We start from the raw sequence: 15,885 nt of genomic DNA, 5'->3' as shown, positions 1-15,885 counted from the left end.
GTGGTTGTGTTTAGTATGTACTTGTGTTCAGTATGTGCTTGTGTAAGATGTGGTTGTGTTTAGTATGTACTTGTGTTCAGTATGTGCTTGTGTAAGATGTGGTTGTGTTTAGTATGTACTTGTGTTCAGTATGTGCTTGTGTAAGATGTGGTTGTGTTTAGTATGTACTTGTGTTCAGTATGTGGTTGTGTTTAGTATGTACTTGTGTTTAGTATGTGCTTGTGTAAGATGTGGTTGTGTTTAGTATGTACTTGTGTTTAGTATGTGCTTGTGTAAGATGTGGTTGTGTTTAGTATGTACTTGTGTTTAGTATGTACTTGTGTTCAGTATGTGGTTGTGTTTAGTATGTACTTGTGTTTAGTATGTGCTTGTGTAAGATGTGGTTGTGTTTAGTATGTACTTGTGTTTAGTATGTGCTTGTGTAAGATGTGGTTGTGTTTAGTATGTACTTGTGTTTAGTATGTGCTTGTGTAAGATGTGGTTGTGTTTAGTATGTACTTGTGTTCAGTATGTGGTTGTGTTTAGTATGTACTTGTGTTTAGTATGTGCTTGTGTAAGATGTGGTTGTGTTTAGTATGTACTTGTGTTTAGTATGTGCTTGTGTAAGATGTGGTTGTGTTTAGTATGTACTTGTGTTTAGTATGTGCTTGTGTAAGATGTGGTTGTGTTTAGTATGTACTTGTGTTTAGTATGTGCTTGTGTAAGATGTGGTTGTGTTTAGTATGTACTTGTGTTCAGTATGTGCTTGTGTAAGATGTGGTTGTGTTTAGTATGTACTTGTGTTTAGTATGTACTTGTGTTTAGTATGTGCTTGTGTAAGATGTGGTTGTGTTTAGTATGTACTTGTGTTTAGTATGTACTTGTGTTTAGTATGTGCTTGTGTAAGATGTGGTTGTGTTTAGTATGTACTTGTGTTCAGTATGTGCTTGTGTAAGATGTGGTTGTGTTTAGTATGTACTTGTGTTTAGTATGTACTTGTGTTTAGTATGTGCTTGTGTAAGATGTGGTTGTGTTTAGTATGTACTTGTGTTTAGTATGTACTTGTGTTTAGTATGTGCTTGTGTAAGATGTGGTTGCCTTTTTCCTTGATTTTCCATCATCAGACTAGAACTCTATGCTACGGACTCTGGATCATTCCCACTGAACATATGTCTGAACATTGCAATCAGCAGTACTGTCATAGCAGGTCAGGTGTGATACGTGTTCATATCCCTTAGGAAGATGAAGCAGAATCAAAGTTGATGCTGCCTTACACACAAGCTGAGTAAAAGGGCCTTTAGCTGCTCTCATTTTGTGCTTCACTGAAACATTATTAAAATGTGACAAGTAATTGCAAATGGATCAAATGAGTTACATTAACATAATTCTAGCCAAAACATGTTCATTTAAACATTACAGTCTTACAGTCACTTACATGTGGCTGCTTGCCATAGTTTAATCATGAACCATTTTTTCAGGTGTACACAAAATGTAATAATCATGAAACATGTAAATAAAATGATAAGAATAAATAAATAGATAAATAAAAGGACAACTTTATTACACATAATAAATATAATTTTCAGTATACAGTTTAAAATAGTAATTATTAAATATACAGTATCTTATTTCAATTCACATATTTGACATTAATTTAATTGCTATTTGTTAAAGAAATATTCCACTATATAGAAATCTGTGTTTTTTGGTCACATGCAAATGGAAATATAATTTTTGGTAACTGCACTTAACTTTGATTACATTACGGTGAGATCTGTTGGGCTTTTCACTGCCTTCTGTTAGTGGTCTTTACACAAAAACACCAGCTTGGAAGAAACTAACAAAAAAAAAAAAACAGTATGTCCAGTAACATTCACTTACATTTTGTTTATAGTGAGAATGGATATGAAAATGTGGAATATTCCTTTAATTGCTACATTTTGCTGTACCTCAGTCACTCCAGAATGTTTGTCTGCAGTTTGGTAATCAGTTCTGCTGAAGCGAGGCTCTTAATGAGGGCAGGTTGGCCATGGCCTCACCCCCTGCCAGCCTTTAAACGCTGCTGGGAGAACGCAGCCTGCAGTGCAGTACATTCCACTGTCCATCCAAACAAGGGAAACGGCGTGTTTGCCTCAGAGTAAAGCGCTGGGAGCGATGCCGTGGAATTTCATGCCCCTCCCTGATGTTCCAAGCAAGATCTATTAAGCTGGACCACAGCAACACAGTTTCAGCTCCCTCCATTCTATATGGCTTTATACATAGTGTTTCATTTCGGACAGCTTTGCTTTAGGGTCGCTCTTACCGTGTCTGGTGTTGGTGTACGGCTTTTTTGAGTCACTTCTGTGACTGTTGCTACGAACACAGTTTGCATAAGCAGGGAGCATGTCATCTGTTAGGGGGAGGTCCCGCTCAGTCCAGTTTAGGTTAGACTGAGTGTAGCTGCTGTTCTCTGCAGGGAGAAAGAGATGGCCTTTCTCCTGGTAGACGGTCTCGACCTGTGTAAGCTCCAGCTTGGTGGGGGTCCTGTCTCTCACCCTAATGGCCTCTAGGCCCTGATATTCATACTTCTTTTCCAAGCAACGGGTGATGGACAGCTGAAGGAGGTGGAAGAGTTCCAAAATGTTCAGCAGCGCAGAGATGGCAGCAATCACTTGAGTGTAGATAGTGAAAATAGTCTTCTCGGTGGGCCGAGAGACGAAGCAGTCCACCGTGTGCGGGCAGGGATCTCGCCGACATTCATACCGTTCTGGAATCACAAATCCATAGAGGAACCATAGGCCAACAATGAAGCCCACCTCGAGTACAACTTTTAGGGCTATGCTAACAGCATATACACCCAATAGCTTCCCTTTGAGCTTCGGAGGTGAGCCATGTGTTTTCTTCTTCACCACCTGCTTTTCTCTTTGCTCATCTTCCTCGTGGATCACCTCTAGCTTATCCGCACTGGCTTTGCCATGATGCTGTCTTCCACGCTGCCCCTCGGCACCCTCCTCCTGCTTCTGGGCCTTGCGCGTCTGCAAGGTCACGTAGGCAAAGTAAAAAATAGTGGGTGTGGAGACGAAGATGACCTGCAGGACAAAATAGCGGAAGTGCGAGACAGGGAAGGCCTTGTCGTAGCAGACCGCCTCGCAGCCGGGTTGCTTGGTGTTGCAAACAAAGTCGGACTGTTCGTCGTCCCAAGCGGACTCGGCCGCTGTGCCCAGGACCAGCAGGCGGAACAGGAAGAGTACGGTTAGCCACACGCGCCCCACGTCAGTCGAGTACTCCTGACCTTCCTTCAGCAGGTGCTCCAGAAAACCCCAGTCAGCTTTGGACATCCTCTGCACCTGCACACACGCACACACGCACACACACACACACACACACACACACACACACACACACATCAATGCATCAGAAATCAAGGGGAGAGACTTTTTGCCATTTTAGCCATGACAGTTTCACCAGTAAAGAGTCTAGCCCTGGTCCACAATATTTTCCTTTTTAATCCCTAGATAATGCTTAACCGGACACTGGACTGTGTATAGGGAACGTGATCCTGACACTGTCAGGAAATCTGACTTTTGTGTTTGATCAAAGGCCTATCGAACAGTTATGTGACCATAAACATTTCTTTCCAGAAGCCCTTTACTCACACGCAGGAAATGAGACATAACATCACGTCAACACAGACAGCTGGCAAATGTCAGGACTGTGACACTATGACATTTTAGAGGAAGGCCTAAATAAACTGTGCACTCTCAGTGTACACGCACAATTCTTGAAGAACATCTGTGGTCAAGTCACAGGGACACATGTCAGAATTAGTAAGAGGGGTTCTGTGCATTAGCATGAACACTCCAGGTGTCATTCATTCAATCAATTGCAGAACCATAGAATACCAAGCTTTATTTGTCTCACTGCCAACTCCTTTTTCAGTCTGTAATCTGCCTGCAAATGGAGCCTTGGCCTATATATTGGAAGTAAATTAACTGGTATCAAATTAAGAAAGAAAGAAAAAATAATTAGCTAAAATCTTTGTAAAACAGCATAAGCACCTTTCAAACGTTTTTCAAGTTAACATCCATTTACTCAAATTGCCATTACTATTAATCATATTTCAAACGTATAATTTCCATCATTGTAAGTACTTATTCATGCAAACACAGTATGGAATACACTGTGCCTTTTTCTAAGTGGGGTCAGGGAGCACATTTTTCCTATTCGTGCTTTTCGTAAACCCAGGGGACTATAGGGTCCCCAGACTGGGTACTTGACACAACGAAATTACATCTGTGTAAACATCCCTTCTTGTTGCCTCTTCATCTGATTCATCTTATCTGTTTGTGTATTTTTCTGTTTTCCTCTTTTTGGACAGAAGACGTGTAGTTATTTGTTGACCTTTTCGATCGCACGAACCTACTGTTACATTAAGCCGGGATTCGAACGCTCGCGACACCGTCCGTGACGCCATTGATGTATTAGTTTATAATCAAATCAAATCAAATATATTTGTATAGCGCTTTTCACAACACATGTTGTCACAAAGCGCTTTACAGGATTTACAAGGTTAACAATACTATGGGTCCAAATCCCTAATGAGCAAGCCAAAGGCGACAGTGGCAAGGAAACACCTAGATGGTGGGGAATAGGAAGAAACCTTGGGAGAACCAAGACTCAAAAGGGAACCCATCCTCCATGTTATCCTATATCACTTCAATAACTTGTACAAGGGCAAAATATTTAGGTTAAAATAAAAAATGGTGAGTAATCCAGGCATTATTGTGCTTACAATATTATCTACAATTATTTAATTACAAGTGACTGATTGTGATTGATGTATAATTAACCGTGCAGCCTTAACACATAGTGTAAAGCCAGAACAGTAATTTCTAGTCACTGAAGGACACATTAGTGAATGCAAGAAAACAAAACAAAAAAAAAACATGATTTTACCACAGGGGGTACAGTCTTGGAGACCCACAGCTCTGGGGTTTGAATTTTCCAACATTATAACCTGCAATTCAGCTTGTCTCTTAGTTTAGAAGCAGGATTACTTGAGGAAACACTAAACGTTTGGGACAGTGGCCAGCAGAACCAGAGTTTGACACAGCTCTCCCAGAACAAACGGAGTCAGTCATACACGTCCCAGTGTTCTCATATGGAGACCAGATGGAGGGCCAGGTAGATGAGGTTAGCTGTGGTGCCAGGCGAAGCCTGCGAGGTTACTGAGGGTTACTGAGGTTGGACAGGCCGTGGTATCGGTAGAAGCTGCTCCTGTGGGCCTTGTACTTGGGGTCCTGCTCACAGAGGGTGGTGTAGCGCTCCCTGTTTGTGGCAAAGCCCACCTCTTCACCCAGCCCATGTTCCTTCTCAATCTGCCTCATCACCAGCATGTTCTCGGTGACAGCAGGCCTGAACCACTACGTGTTCAGGCCCGCCATGATTACGGCCGTGAAGTACAGAGCCATCTGAACAGTCTCGTAGTAATGTATAACGTAATAATCACAATCAATTGACAATAAAACACGTAATATAGCACGGTCCTCTTTGCGTGCAAGTAACACTTCAAATCGCCTAGAAGTAAGTTCAAGGTGAATAGTTTCTGGTTTACACTTATCACACTTGGAAGGAATTACACAGTTATGCTATCAAGTAATTTACTTCATTCTTAATGAAGAAATACATTTAACTGTGTGATTTAAACGCAAATATCACTGATAATTCCACACATTTTGATTAAGTACATTTAATTTAAATTAAGTAATTAAATTCATGGCGATTATACAGATTTGGTTCGGAACCAATAAAGAGCTGAAATAAGCACTACGGATCTGGCCAACATTTGGGCCGTACTGCTAAAGAAAATATATTTTCTCTGATTTGATGCCAGTTCAGTGCTGATTCCGTGCCGATACCGGTCCGTTATGCCAAAAGCCACCGATCTGAGACATGTCATTTTTGCTATCTAGGAGTATAATTGTTTAAATAATATTTTCATAAACTTGCTCCCTCCCCTTTGAAGAGGGCTGAAACAGTGGAAGGAGAATATCACTTTCTGTTCCCCACAGAACACGACGTGCTCAGCAGAAATGTCCAAATAGGGCAATATCAATTATCTTGAAATGTTTTTTAATGAATTAAGAGCGCTTACTAACACTAACACCACTGTGTGTATAAGGCGTTATGTTCTGTGGCGCCACTAAACACGAGTTGACACAAATCATCTGCCTTACCTGTCACTCTTTGACGAGTAGTAGTGCCCTCGCGAAGAGTGTCTCTGTGTCCTAACTGGAGCAGATGTGTAGCTCGTGATGAGAGCCAGACTTCTGTTATCGGCGATTTCTAAACGGAGGGTGAGGAACTTTCCCATGCTTCACAGTGCACCGCCCACAGGAACCTGGTCCAGGAAAAGGGATGGATGTATTCAAAAATAGTTTCTCCAAGTTCTGCCTTTGGCTAGGCAAGTTACGTCACGTGGAGTTTTAACCCTTACGACCTGTAGCACGCGCCTTCCACAGCACTTCGCAGCTTGAAGCTCATTAAAATTTCATTGCCGTCTCGTTGAACCTAAATGCACTTAAATGAAATAGTATGAATGGTATTGCATCGCCCCTACTGAACATTTTGCATGATAAAAGAAGCTGAACAGTCGAGGAACTGAAATGTGTATTTTTCCAATTCACCACACGGTGTCACTCGCAATTTACTTTCACAAAAAGCATATTATTGGACGTCAACACACACATCGTGAGTACTGGAATGGAATGATATGAACATACACACATCCCGAGTGCTGTAATAGAATGATGTCAGCTCACACACCATGAGAGCTGAAATGTTTGTTATAAGATGTGTAGCAAAAAGAAATCTGGTGTTCCATCAGGGGCAAATATAATGAGCAGGAGATGAGAGAACTCCCGGGAGTCCAACTTAATTGATCAGCCAAGATACATTTTGAGATGGGGTGCAGGGCCATTCCAAGTGTGAAATCAATTAATTAAAAATCTAGTCCACAAAACAGTAGCATATAGGATCATGAGGTCAGTAAAATGCTATTTGTAACCTGCTTGAAGAACTGTTGGAAGTTAAGGCAAACAAAATAGCAGTAACAAAATACAAGGAATTATACAAGTTCATATTGTGTGGTTTGTATTTGCCATGTGCTTCAGAAATGTGCCAGTAAATAGGAGCAAACATGCACTGAATCAGCTGAGAACTGATTCTGAAGAACTGATTCTGATTGAACTGATTCTGAAGAACTGATTCTGATTGAACTGATTCTGAAGAACTGATTCTGAAGAACTGATTCTGATTGAACTATTCAAGCCTACAGATCTGACTCCAGTGAATAGGATGTTTTTTTCTTTTTTCCGTTGATGCATTCCATTTCTTTCATGCAGCAAGAGAGAACTTAGCTTTTAGAGGCATTAAAAGGTGGGTCATTATATAAAAGAGGCTGTGGGTAGGCTAATAATATTTTATTGATGTAATTAGTAACACAGCAGATCTCATGACAGTTTCTGTCTCCATGCTTGGTTTTTGCTCATTTTAATGTTTTTGTGTTGTATTAGATTACGTGATGTATTACATTTCATTGGCTCCAACTACACTCCTTTATAAAATATGCTAAATTGAATGTAGGCTAAATCGTTGCCATCTGTGGACATTCTTCATATTTCAAGCTCTGTTTTTCAGTGACTCAGCACAGAGAGCTGCTCCAAAGTAACAGTTTACCTACAATTCAATCAGTGTTGGATTCTAAAAGGTGTCAATATGCTGAATACTTGCAAGAATAATAATTGGAAGCCTATTTAATTTAGAAACAGATGCAGAAAGAAAGTGTTTTTCAAAATCATCCCAATTGACAGTGATTCACACTGGCAAACATGTCTCTCTAGCTTTCTCTTTCTTTTTCTTTCTCTCTCTCTCTCTTGCTCTCTCTCTACAGTTGTCCTTTCATTGGAATTTCCTAACTGATAATGTTATATCATTGCCAAACCATATTCATTATAACAAAGCTAACTGTATGCTAGCTTGGTTATGATAAACCAAACTATGTTCATTGTAACCAAGCAAACTGTATGCTTTTAGACAGGGTAATCTGTAGATGCAGCATCTTCTAGGATATTTGTAGAGGTCAAACATTTTGGTAAAACATTTTATTCAATAACTGATCTGTGCACTGCAATCCACAAGATGTCTCCGGGGAGGTGCAAGCAAGCACTTAATGCAAAAGTGATCTTTAGCTTTGAACTTCCAAGTGGTTTGTTGTTTGTTGCTTTGTTTGTCATTCTCAAAGACAAAAGTGAAAAGTATACACTGATGGGACTTTTCTGATGTGTGCAAAAAAATAAGCAAAACTCTGTGATAAGATACATTATTTAGTTTGTGTGGGAGTGTGTGTGTATGCATGTGTTTGGCCCATGTGCACACAGAGCGAAATACCTCTTCATAGCATTGAAGTTTCAGGCACTAAGCAATTCTTGCCCCAAGTGAACAGCACTAAGGCAGTTCCTGTAGTGATGAACATGCTTTATTCTCCCCCCGTGCATCACACCATTAACACATCCACATTCTATTGGACATGAGTTGTCTGTTGGGAAGAATATCCTTTCATATCCTTAACTAAGCACTGGCCCTCAATTACTTCACAATTTTTGATCAAAGTTCTGAGGAGGAAATTCCTCCCTGCAAAGCTAACAAAACCAAGAGAACACATCAGATGTGCCATGCTTCCTTCAGACTAGGAATGAATGGGTACTGTTAGTTCAGTCACTACATTGGTCCTGTATGTAGCTACTTGTGCAATACAGGTACCAATTGTAGAAATTGTAGACCTTGGACAAATTTTAAACACATGTTCACAACATTGCTGTCCTCAGGCCATAGTTCTGTTCAGTAATAGTTCAGTAGGTTTAATAGTTCGGTGTGTCTCTGATGACAATTAGATTTGTACTGAGATACCCCTACTGCATTCCATGAAACTATCAGATGTAGAAGATTCTGCAGATCAAATACCTAATCATTGTTTTTACAGCATTAGAATGATAAAAATGTAAAGGTATTCTCAGATAATAATGAATTGGCAGCTTGTTTATTGAGGACGAAAGAGCTAGCACATCCTTGATATACAATGCAATAGATAGTATTAATTCCAGGTTCATTTCCTTTGTAGTACACAACAACACTTTAAATATGTCGACTTGTATAATTAGAGAAGTGGATTTGTTGCCCATGTCCACATTGTATAATTTTGATGCAGAGTAACTTAAAGAACACAATGACACAAGGCCATGAAACAGCCTCTTCCTTGAAAAACTGATCAAGGTTTTAATTCTGTATGTGCTTGAGAAGTAAGATAAAACATGAGAAAGATAATGATTCCTCTACTCTTGTCCTGAATAAGATCTGAATCAGACCTTCCTGGAACACACAATGCAGCGCCTGGGCTATTTGCCTCAGATTAAAAACAAACAAAAACTAAAGCTGTGATACAAATGATCATAAACGTCTGTTCAGAAGAATCTGAGCCTGAAGAGGTTAAAGTCAAAGAAATATCCCCTTGTGCTCTGTTCTACATTTGCAAATTCTTTTTGTCAAGAATAAAATCGTCACTTGTCATTCTGGTATATAGAGCGTTTTGAGCGTCCTGGAATACTAAAAACCCTGTTTACAAAATGCTAGAAAGTTTCCTCCCTTAAATCATCCACCTGCTTCATGTTTCCACTTTCTGAACATTCTGTATTACAGTAAAACGACTCCTTAACAAAACCTAAAACGGTGTCAGCAATTAAAAACCATAGGTTAAATAATAGACTGCATGTTCAGCTCAGAATCAATAATGAAAGTCATAAATAATGAAAAACAGTAAATTCTGAGAAGAGTATTGTTTGATCTTTTATGATGTGCATCGCTCTTCCCATATGCTGTACACGGTAACACCGTCCGCTCTCAACATTTCCTTAGCTTTTCATGGAATTATCTGAAATGCTACTAACAGATTTTATTTTTCGAAGTGAAGAAAGAAGAGTTTGACCAAGAGAGAGCTTTAGCATTTATAGGCATATTCTAGCACAATGATTTGAGATATAGATACTTAATTTAGAACTAGCATAACTAGCATAACATTGAGTCTTGAAGGCTATTTGTCGCTGACCAAGGTGCTGAATGTACAGTAGCGATTACACTTCTGAAGGTCCCTGTGGCGTACATACCTCAACTTTATCTAAAAGTACATTTTCTGAATACGTTCTGAATAAGTTGTTATGCTGATGTGAGTATGTAAAGTTTGCTAACTCCGCCTGTGACGTTACGCTGCATTAATTTGCACAACATCCGAGAATTTGTCACTGGAGGTGGTGAATGTTGCCTGTGAAAATCGCGTTCTATTGCTGTCAGTAGGCCTATTTTTTGTTGCAGAAAATACCGACATTAATATAACCATTATGTTTTCCGACTTTTTCTTATTTGTTTTCCGAAGCGTTGGCTCAGTTTTGACACGTTTTTTTCGGCATTACACGTTTTAGTGACCACGGTATCAATGGCTTGGGTGATGTTTTGTCGTTAAAAAAAATCCCTTGTTATTCTGTTCTGACATAACATTCGATTTCACTGGTTATTTTCTTTAACCGAAATCAGGTCCGTTAATTATAAAAGCCATTACGTGATAGATAGTGGGAGGGCCCAAGAGGTCTCGTGAGAAGGCGCTGAGGTATCGATCTTAGACAGAAAGGGTTGACGTTGGAGCATAAATTACTGAATCTGTTAAAGTTGCGAGAGAGGTGGCCTTCTGGTCTATAGTGACATACTATGGTACATCGTAACAGGGACGTAATACTGACTGACTATGACAGAGGCGCGTGTTACCCTCGACGCCACCGACCTATTATTACACGATGCCCATGTCAAACTGCGACCCGGGTGACTGGAGACAGCGTCATCTGCTCGCGTGGACATTGTTCTCTTACTGATGAGCTTGGCAGATGCTTCTTTGTGGGCTAAACCCGAGTGTCAGTCCCCCTACACTTGCACAATAACGAGTCGAAGGCTTTGCATAGCATAAGCATTTTTTTTCATGGAGACCGAGATAAAGACAGCATTATATAACCATGACATCCCTCCATTCTTCTTTCCTCTAGATTTATATTACTCATTTACCGTGTTATTAATTTATCCCCGATAGTCTGTAAAACAGTAAGACTGTACTATACTGTAGGAGTTTACTGTATGATGCTTCGCTGGCCCCTCCTCTGACTAAGGGACCGCGGAGAGGTCCGTGGACCAATGGGACGAGAGCGTTGGGATGGAGGGGAATCCTCAGTGCAGCCAGCGAACAACTGAACATCACTAACAGCAGCAAATAGGCTAACGGATCTTCATCAGGCTTACCACATCGCCGGATATTTCTGCCTTCCAGCGTTGAGGAATACTGAATATTTTCAATACGGGGATGCGAGTCTAAGCGTGTAAAACTTCATATTAAGGTAAGCATACTCCAGCTGGACGTATAAAAATGCCCTTCCATTACTTCCTACTTATGATAAATGCTCACTGTTTTGAGTTAAACTGCGATCATAACCTTGTCTATTAGCATATATATGCACTTAATTCTGTTCATTGCATACTGAAATCATGAAATTAATCACCGATGTGTCAGCTTGAAAGCACTTAGAAGTTTTGTAACACCAACGAGTCTGGGACCCGTGCAGATATAGAGAAACATCTCGAATTAAGATACTTAAAGTTCTGATCATATCAGCGGATGTGCAAGGACTACTTAAGACTTGAACAGACTTCAACCGATGCGTACTGCCCGCTGACCGTAAAAGCGCCTACTGGAAGATGATATTCGTTAAGCTTGATCGTCTTTACACTCCAAAACCGCCTGCGTGAGCTGTGATTTATCACACCAACACGAAATTCATGTTAGAAATCCTGAACAGAAAGCAGAAGACACAAAGACAAATGGGTCGCATTAATTGTGCATAAAGGTTGTCACTTGTCCTAGTTATGTTGCGACAGTACAGTGGTATGTAAAGTATGTTTAGTATATTTGCTAAAGTAATTTAGTGTTACTTACGAGAAACCCTACACCACGTTTAAGAAAGGCGTTTTTTTTATTCTATGCCAGATGGTTTGCGCAACATTAGACATGCAGCGCACTACGTCGTCAAAACGTGAAGAGGATGCGCCAGGAGCTCCTGGTTGCCTTTCTAGATTAGGTACCATTCTTCATCACTGATAGCCCAGCTTTGCCTAATTGTACTCGCAATTATTTGCGCTACGTTTCGTTTCCAAGTGTGCTACACAATTGCTGCTCCTGACGGGATAGCCACTACAACTAGCTTATTGATCCCAAGTATTCTCTCTCATCGGGGGAAGCATGAACGATGATTTGTTTGGTTTATTTGGCCGTAAGGGCATGGTAAGAGAAAAAAAGATAGGCCTAAATGTGAAAAATGGGATTAGAGTTAGGCTAATTGCCGTGGCTCATATCTTTCGTTCTTTATGCCACTGCAAATCCGTTATTATTTAATTGCCGTGTAAAGACACTGATAATGATAATCCGTTGATTCATGATTAAGAATTTGTGTTTGAAGCCTGGGGAAGTAGTAGTTCCTCGTATTCTGACGTCCACACGAGGCCGTCGTGGCATATTGTGTCAGCTTTATCAACAACGTCAATGCATAAATAAATAAATAAGACGCAGACGAATCTTCTTGTTCGAGCGCGTTTGGAGTCTATCTTAAACCACAAACTAGGTTCTTACCAAAATGTGGAGCAGATATGGAGAAGCTTTATTTAGCAAGAACTCTCGGACTAAGTTGTCTTGACTCTGCAAACATCATTTCACAGAGTAATGGAGTGGTGTGGAATCTGGTTCGGACTAACGCATCTGTTCTAGTAGCTCCTGTTTGACAGCGCCAAAATCAAACCTTTGGGTGATATTCTGTCGTCTATTACGGCTCTGCTGCTACAGCTGTTTACAGGGAACCTTTAGTGAGGTGCAGTGCACATTGTACATAAGACATGTATTTATTTTCATTTTAGTCACCTCAGAAAAGCCAGAGACAAATTGGAGATGCAAGAAAACTTAACAGCATCTGTACTGCTTCCTGTAGAATTCACTCCTTAGCACTCTCAGTGCATTTCAGTTATTTGGTGCCCATATTCATAGGACAGCTGTGATTGTCCTCACACATGGGTTTAACACCGTGCTGCCTCAGTGCTGGTTTTACCCCATCCTGACGTGGAGATCAGCGAGGTCCTCCTTGGATATTGCAGTAGATTTATGTGCCATGTTTGAGCGGAAAGATCCACCCCTGCTGTGGCGTTTATAGCTCCTCTACCACAGACCCCCGATAAACCATGCTGAGCATCCTGCAATAAAAGGCCCATTTTGCATATTGTATATCAATAAAACCTATTTGTAGAGTGCTCTGCTTAAGCAGAGACAGGAAAATCTCTACATTGCATTGAGCTGGCGTGGCTCATGTATGGGGTATGAACACACAGGCTTGATGGGGTGGCATATTAGTTGGAGCAGTGCCTCCCTTGGCCTGGTGCCACACTCATTTTCTATATGATGGGGCGTACCATTAAGGCTAAGTTGGAGTCTAATTGACTTTGTCAAACATCAACAGCTTGGTTTGAATGGTAAGCAGTAATGATACTCACAAGAGGTGGCCTCTTGTAAGGTCTGTTAATGTCGGTACAGGGAAATTAATTTGCTTCCTCTATAAATAGCACCACTACTACAACAAGTACTACTACGACTGTGAATATTATTATTATTATTATTATTATCATTATTATTATTAATAATAATAATAATAATAATAATAATAGTGATGATGATGATGATGATGATGATGATGATGATGATGATGATGACGACGACGACGACAACGACAACGACGACGACGACGATGATATCTTTATTTTAGGCTGTACTATAAAAAAAACCCAAAGTTTCTTTACAATAACTTTACAAACTGGAGCAAGAACAAAAATTTACATAAACAATTTAACCCACAGCTACAATTAAAATGGCGATTCATTGGTTCAGGAGACTTTTGAAGGGTAAGGTAGCTGAAAGATTTGAGAGAACAGAATTTAAGATGGGTTTTGAACTCAGGAGGAGTCAGTGAAGGACTAATTGTGTAGCACCTCATGAGAGAGATGGACCGAGAAGTTCCTGCAGGCGGAGGAGGAGAAGCCAAGGGTGATACCTGTAAATTAAATTCTCCAAATTGTTTAAAAATAGGTCATTTTTTCTTGAAAACATTTTTTTTAAAGTTCAAATGTGCTTAAGCCAATAATAGTGCTACAATATAAGCAAACCTTTAGACTTCTAAAGCAGGTTTCTGTAAGGTAATTGGTATTGGTGCATGCACCTTGTGCTCAGAGTGCTTATTTTAGTATACCACATTGAAGGACAACATAACCACTTTGTTGATGTGATATGGCAAGATTTTGCTTGCATTTTTTATATAAAAACTAAAAATGTTTACCAATTTTCTATTTAAAAAATAAAGGGGGTGGTGGTTTAAAAGACCCATCATACACGAGGCTGACATACACATAGAGGGAAGAGAAATGATGTAATTCCCTGAAAGATGTAAGCAACCTCTGCATTTTTTTGAATATCCAACTTGATCAAAATAAAAAAGCCTGAAAACGCCAATGGTCTAATTGATCAATTATGTTCAAAGGAGATACAGAGTACTGCAGTGAACTACAGTCCAGAACACAAGTATGGAAACCAAGCAATATGTGACTGGCAGCCTACAGTCACAGGGGCTAATCAAGTGATACGCATCTGCATAGAAACATGCTTTTTACTTGCATCTTTGAACACCGACTACTTAAATGTGAAGTAATCTCCTTTCCATTCGATTCCCCCTTTCCCACTCAAGACCTTCTCCAGTCGCCTGTGCAGATCTGGCAGGCGTGCGAGCAGGCCACCCGGGCCGTCCAGGGGAAAGCCGTGCACTGGTGCAGGGGCGAGCAGAGGTGGGGCGGTGGGCGAGAGTGAAGAGAGGACAAGTGTGGACAGAAGCTGTCGAGCTCATCACCGGGGTTGTGCAGAATTAGGGCAAGGAATGGCACGATGAAAGAGAAAACCGGGAGAGGCTGAGAGACGCAGGACAATGGCTGACTGCCGAGGCACAAGTGTTGGTTGCACTAAACAAATTAGCATATATTAATTTACTTATTAATGAAGTGTTGCTGTGTGTGTGTGTGTGTGTGTGTGTGTGTCTGCTTCCACATACCTTTCATCTTCTCCCTTTGTAAAGGGTCTGACTCATCTCATGCATTTAATCACACAGCGAGGTTTGTTGGTTGCTACACTCAGTGGCTTAATTTCATTAAGATAATAAACACCCTTATTAAGATCCACATCAAACCTCAGTTGATAAATATGTTTACCTTATCCCCAAGACATCACTACCACCTCCGCTCATTCACTTTTGTGGCTTTCAGTGTGAACAAAACCCCGCAGGCATGTCTTGTACGCCGTATTGTTGTCCCTATGCTTTCAGTCCTTCTGATGTGTTGAAGTACGGTGGCCTAAGTAGACATCTTCATCTGGGCAGCTTCTGTCCCCAGCTGTGGCCAAGGATGGGAACAATTGCTGAAAGAGAATGGGGGGAAAGAGAAAGGGAAAGAGAGAGAGAGAGAGAGAGAGAGGTAAGGAGAAATGAGCAGGGGTGATTGGGATTGGAGGCAGAGAAAGAGCGATTGCTTCATGGTCTCAGAATGAAGGGACGATGTGCAGGGGGCTGATGGATGGATGATTTGGACGAACAGAAGAGGTGAGAGATGGAAAAAAAATGATAGAAAAGAACAGACACAAACTGATCCTGCAACAATCTCACTTTACATTTCATTTCCTGTCTTTTGCGCAGGTCTGCCCGTACG

General features: G+C 40.6%; 2 protein-coding genes across 3 annotated transcripts in view; one reads left to right on the top strand and one right to left on the bottom strand.

The window, feature by feature from the left end:
* Positions 1-1,515: 1,515 nt before the first annotated feature.
* On the bottom strand, positions 1,516-6,376 carry gja4 (gap junction protein alpha 4). Of its 2 annotated transcripts, XM_077008694.1 has the most exons (3): positions 6,195-6,376; positions 2,282-3,305; positions 1,516-2,185 (listed from the first exon to the last, which is right to left on the bottom strand). In XM_077008694.1, exons 2-3 carry the CDS (start codon positions 3,294-3,296, stop codon positions 2,181-2,183), a joined length of 1,020 nt encoding a protein of 339 aa, XP_076864809.1. In that variant the 5' UTR covers positions 3,297-3,305; positions 6,195-6,376; the 3' UTR covers positions 1,516-2,180. The 2 variants fall into 2 exon arrangements, with proteins under 2 accessions (XP_076864809.1, XP_076864808.1); XM_077008693.1 differs by having other exon boundaries at positions 1,516-3,305; positions 6,195-6,374.
* Positions 6,377-11,293: 4,917 nt separating this feature from the next.
* dlgap3 (discs, large (Drosophila) homolog-associated protein 3) overlaps positions 11,294-15,885 on the top strand; it is a 120,578-nt gene continuing 115,986 nt past the window's right edge. The window contains exon 1 of the mRNA XM_077008695.1: positions 11,294-11,444. The gene's annotated coding sequence lies outside the window, so the exon portion shown is untranslated. The remainder of the gene's footprint in view (positions 11,445-15,885) is intronic.

This window comes from Brachyhypopomus gauderio, chromosome 6 (genome assembly GCF_052324685.1).
Source record: "Brachyhypopomus gauderio isolate BG-103 chromosome 6, BGAUD_0.2, whole genome shotgun sequence".
In the NCBI taxonomy this organism is placed as follows: domain Eukaryota; kingdom Metazoa; phylum Chordata; class Actinopteri; order Gymnotiformes; family Hypopomidae; genus Brachyhypopomus; species Brachyhypopomus gauderio.
This window is presented reverse-complemented; position numbering and strand designations above follow the sequence as displayed.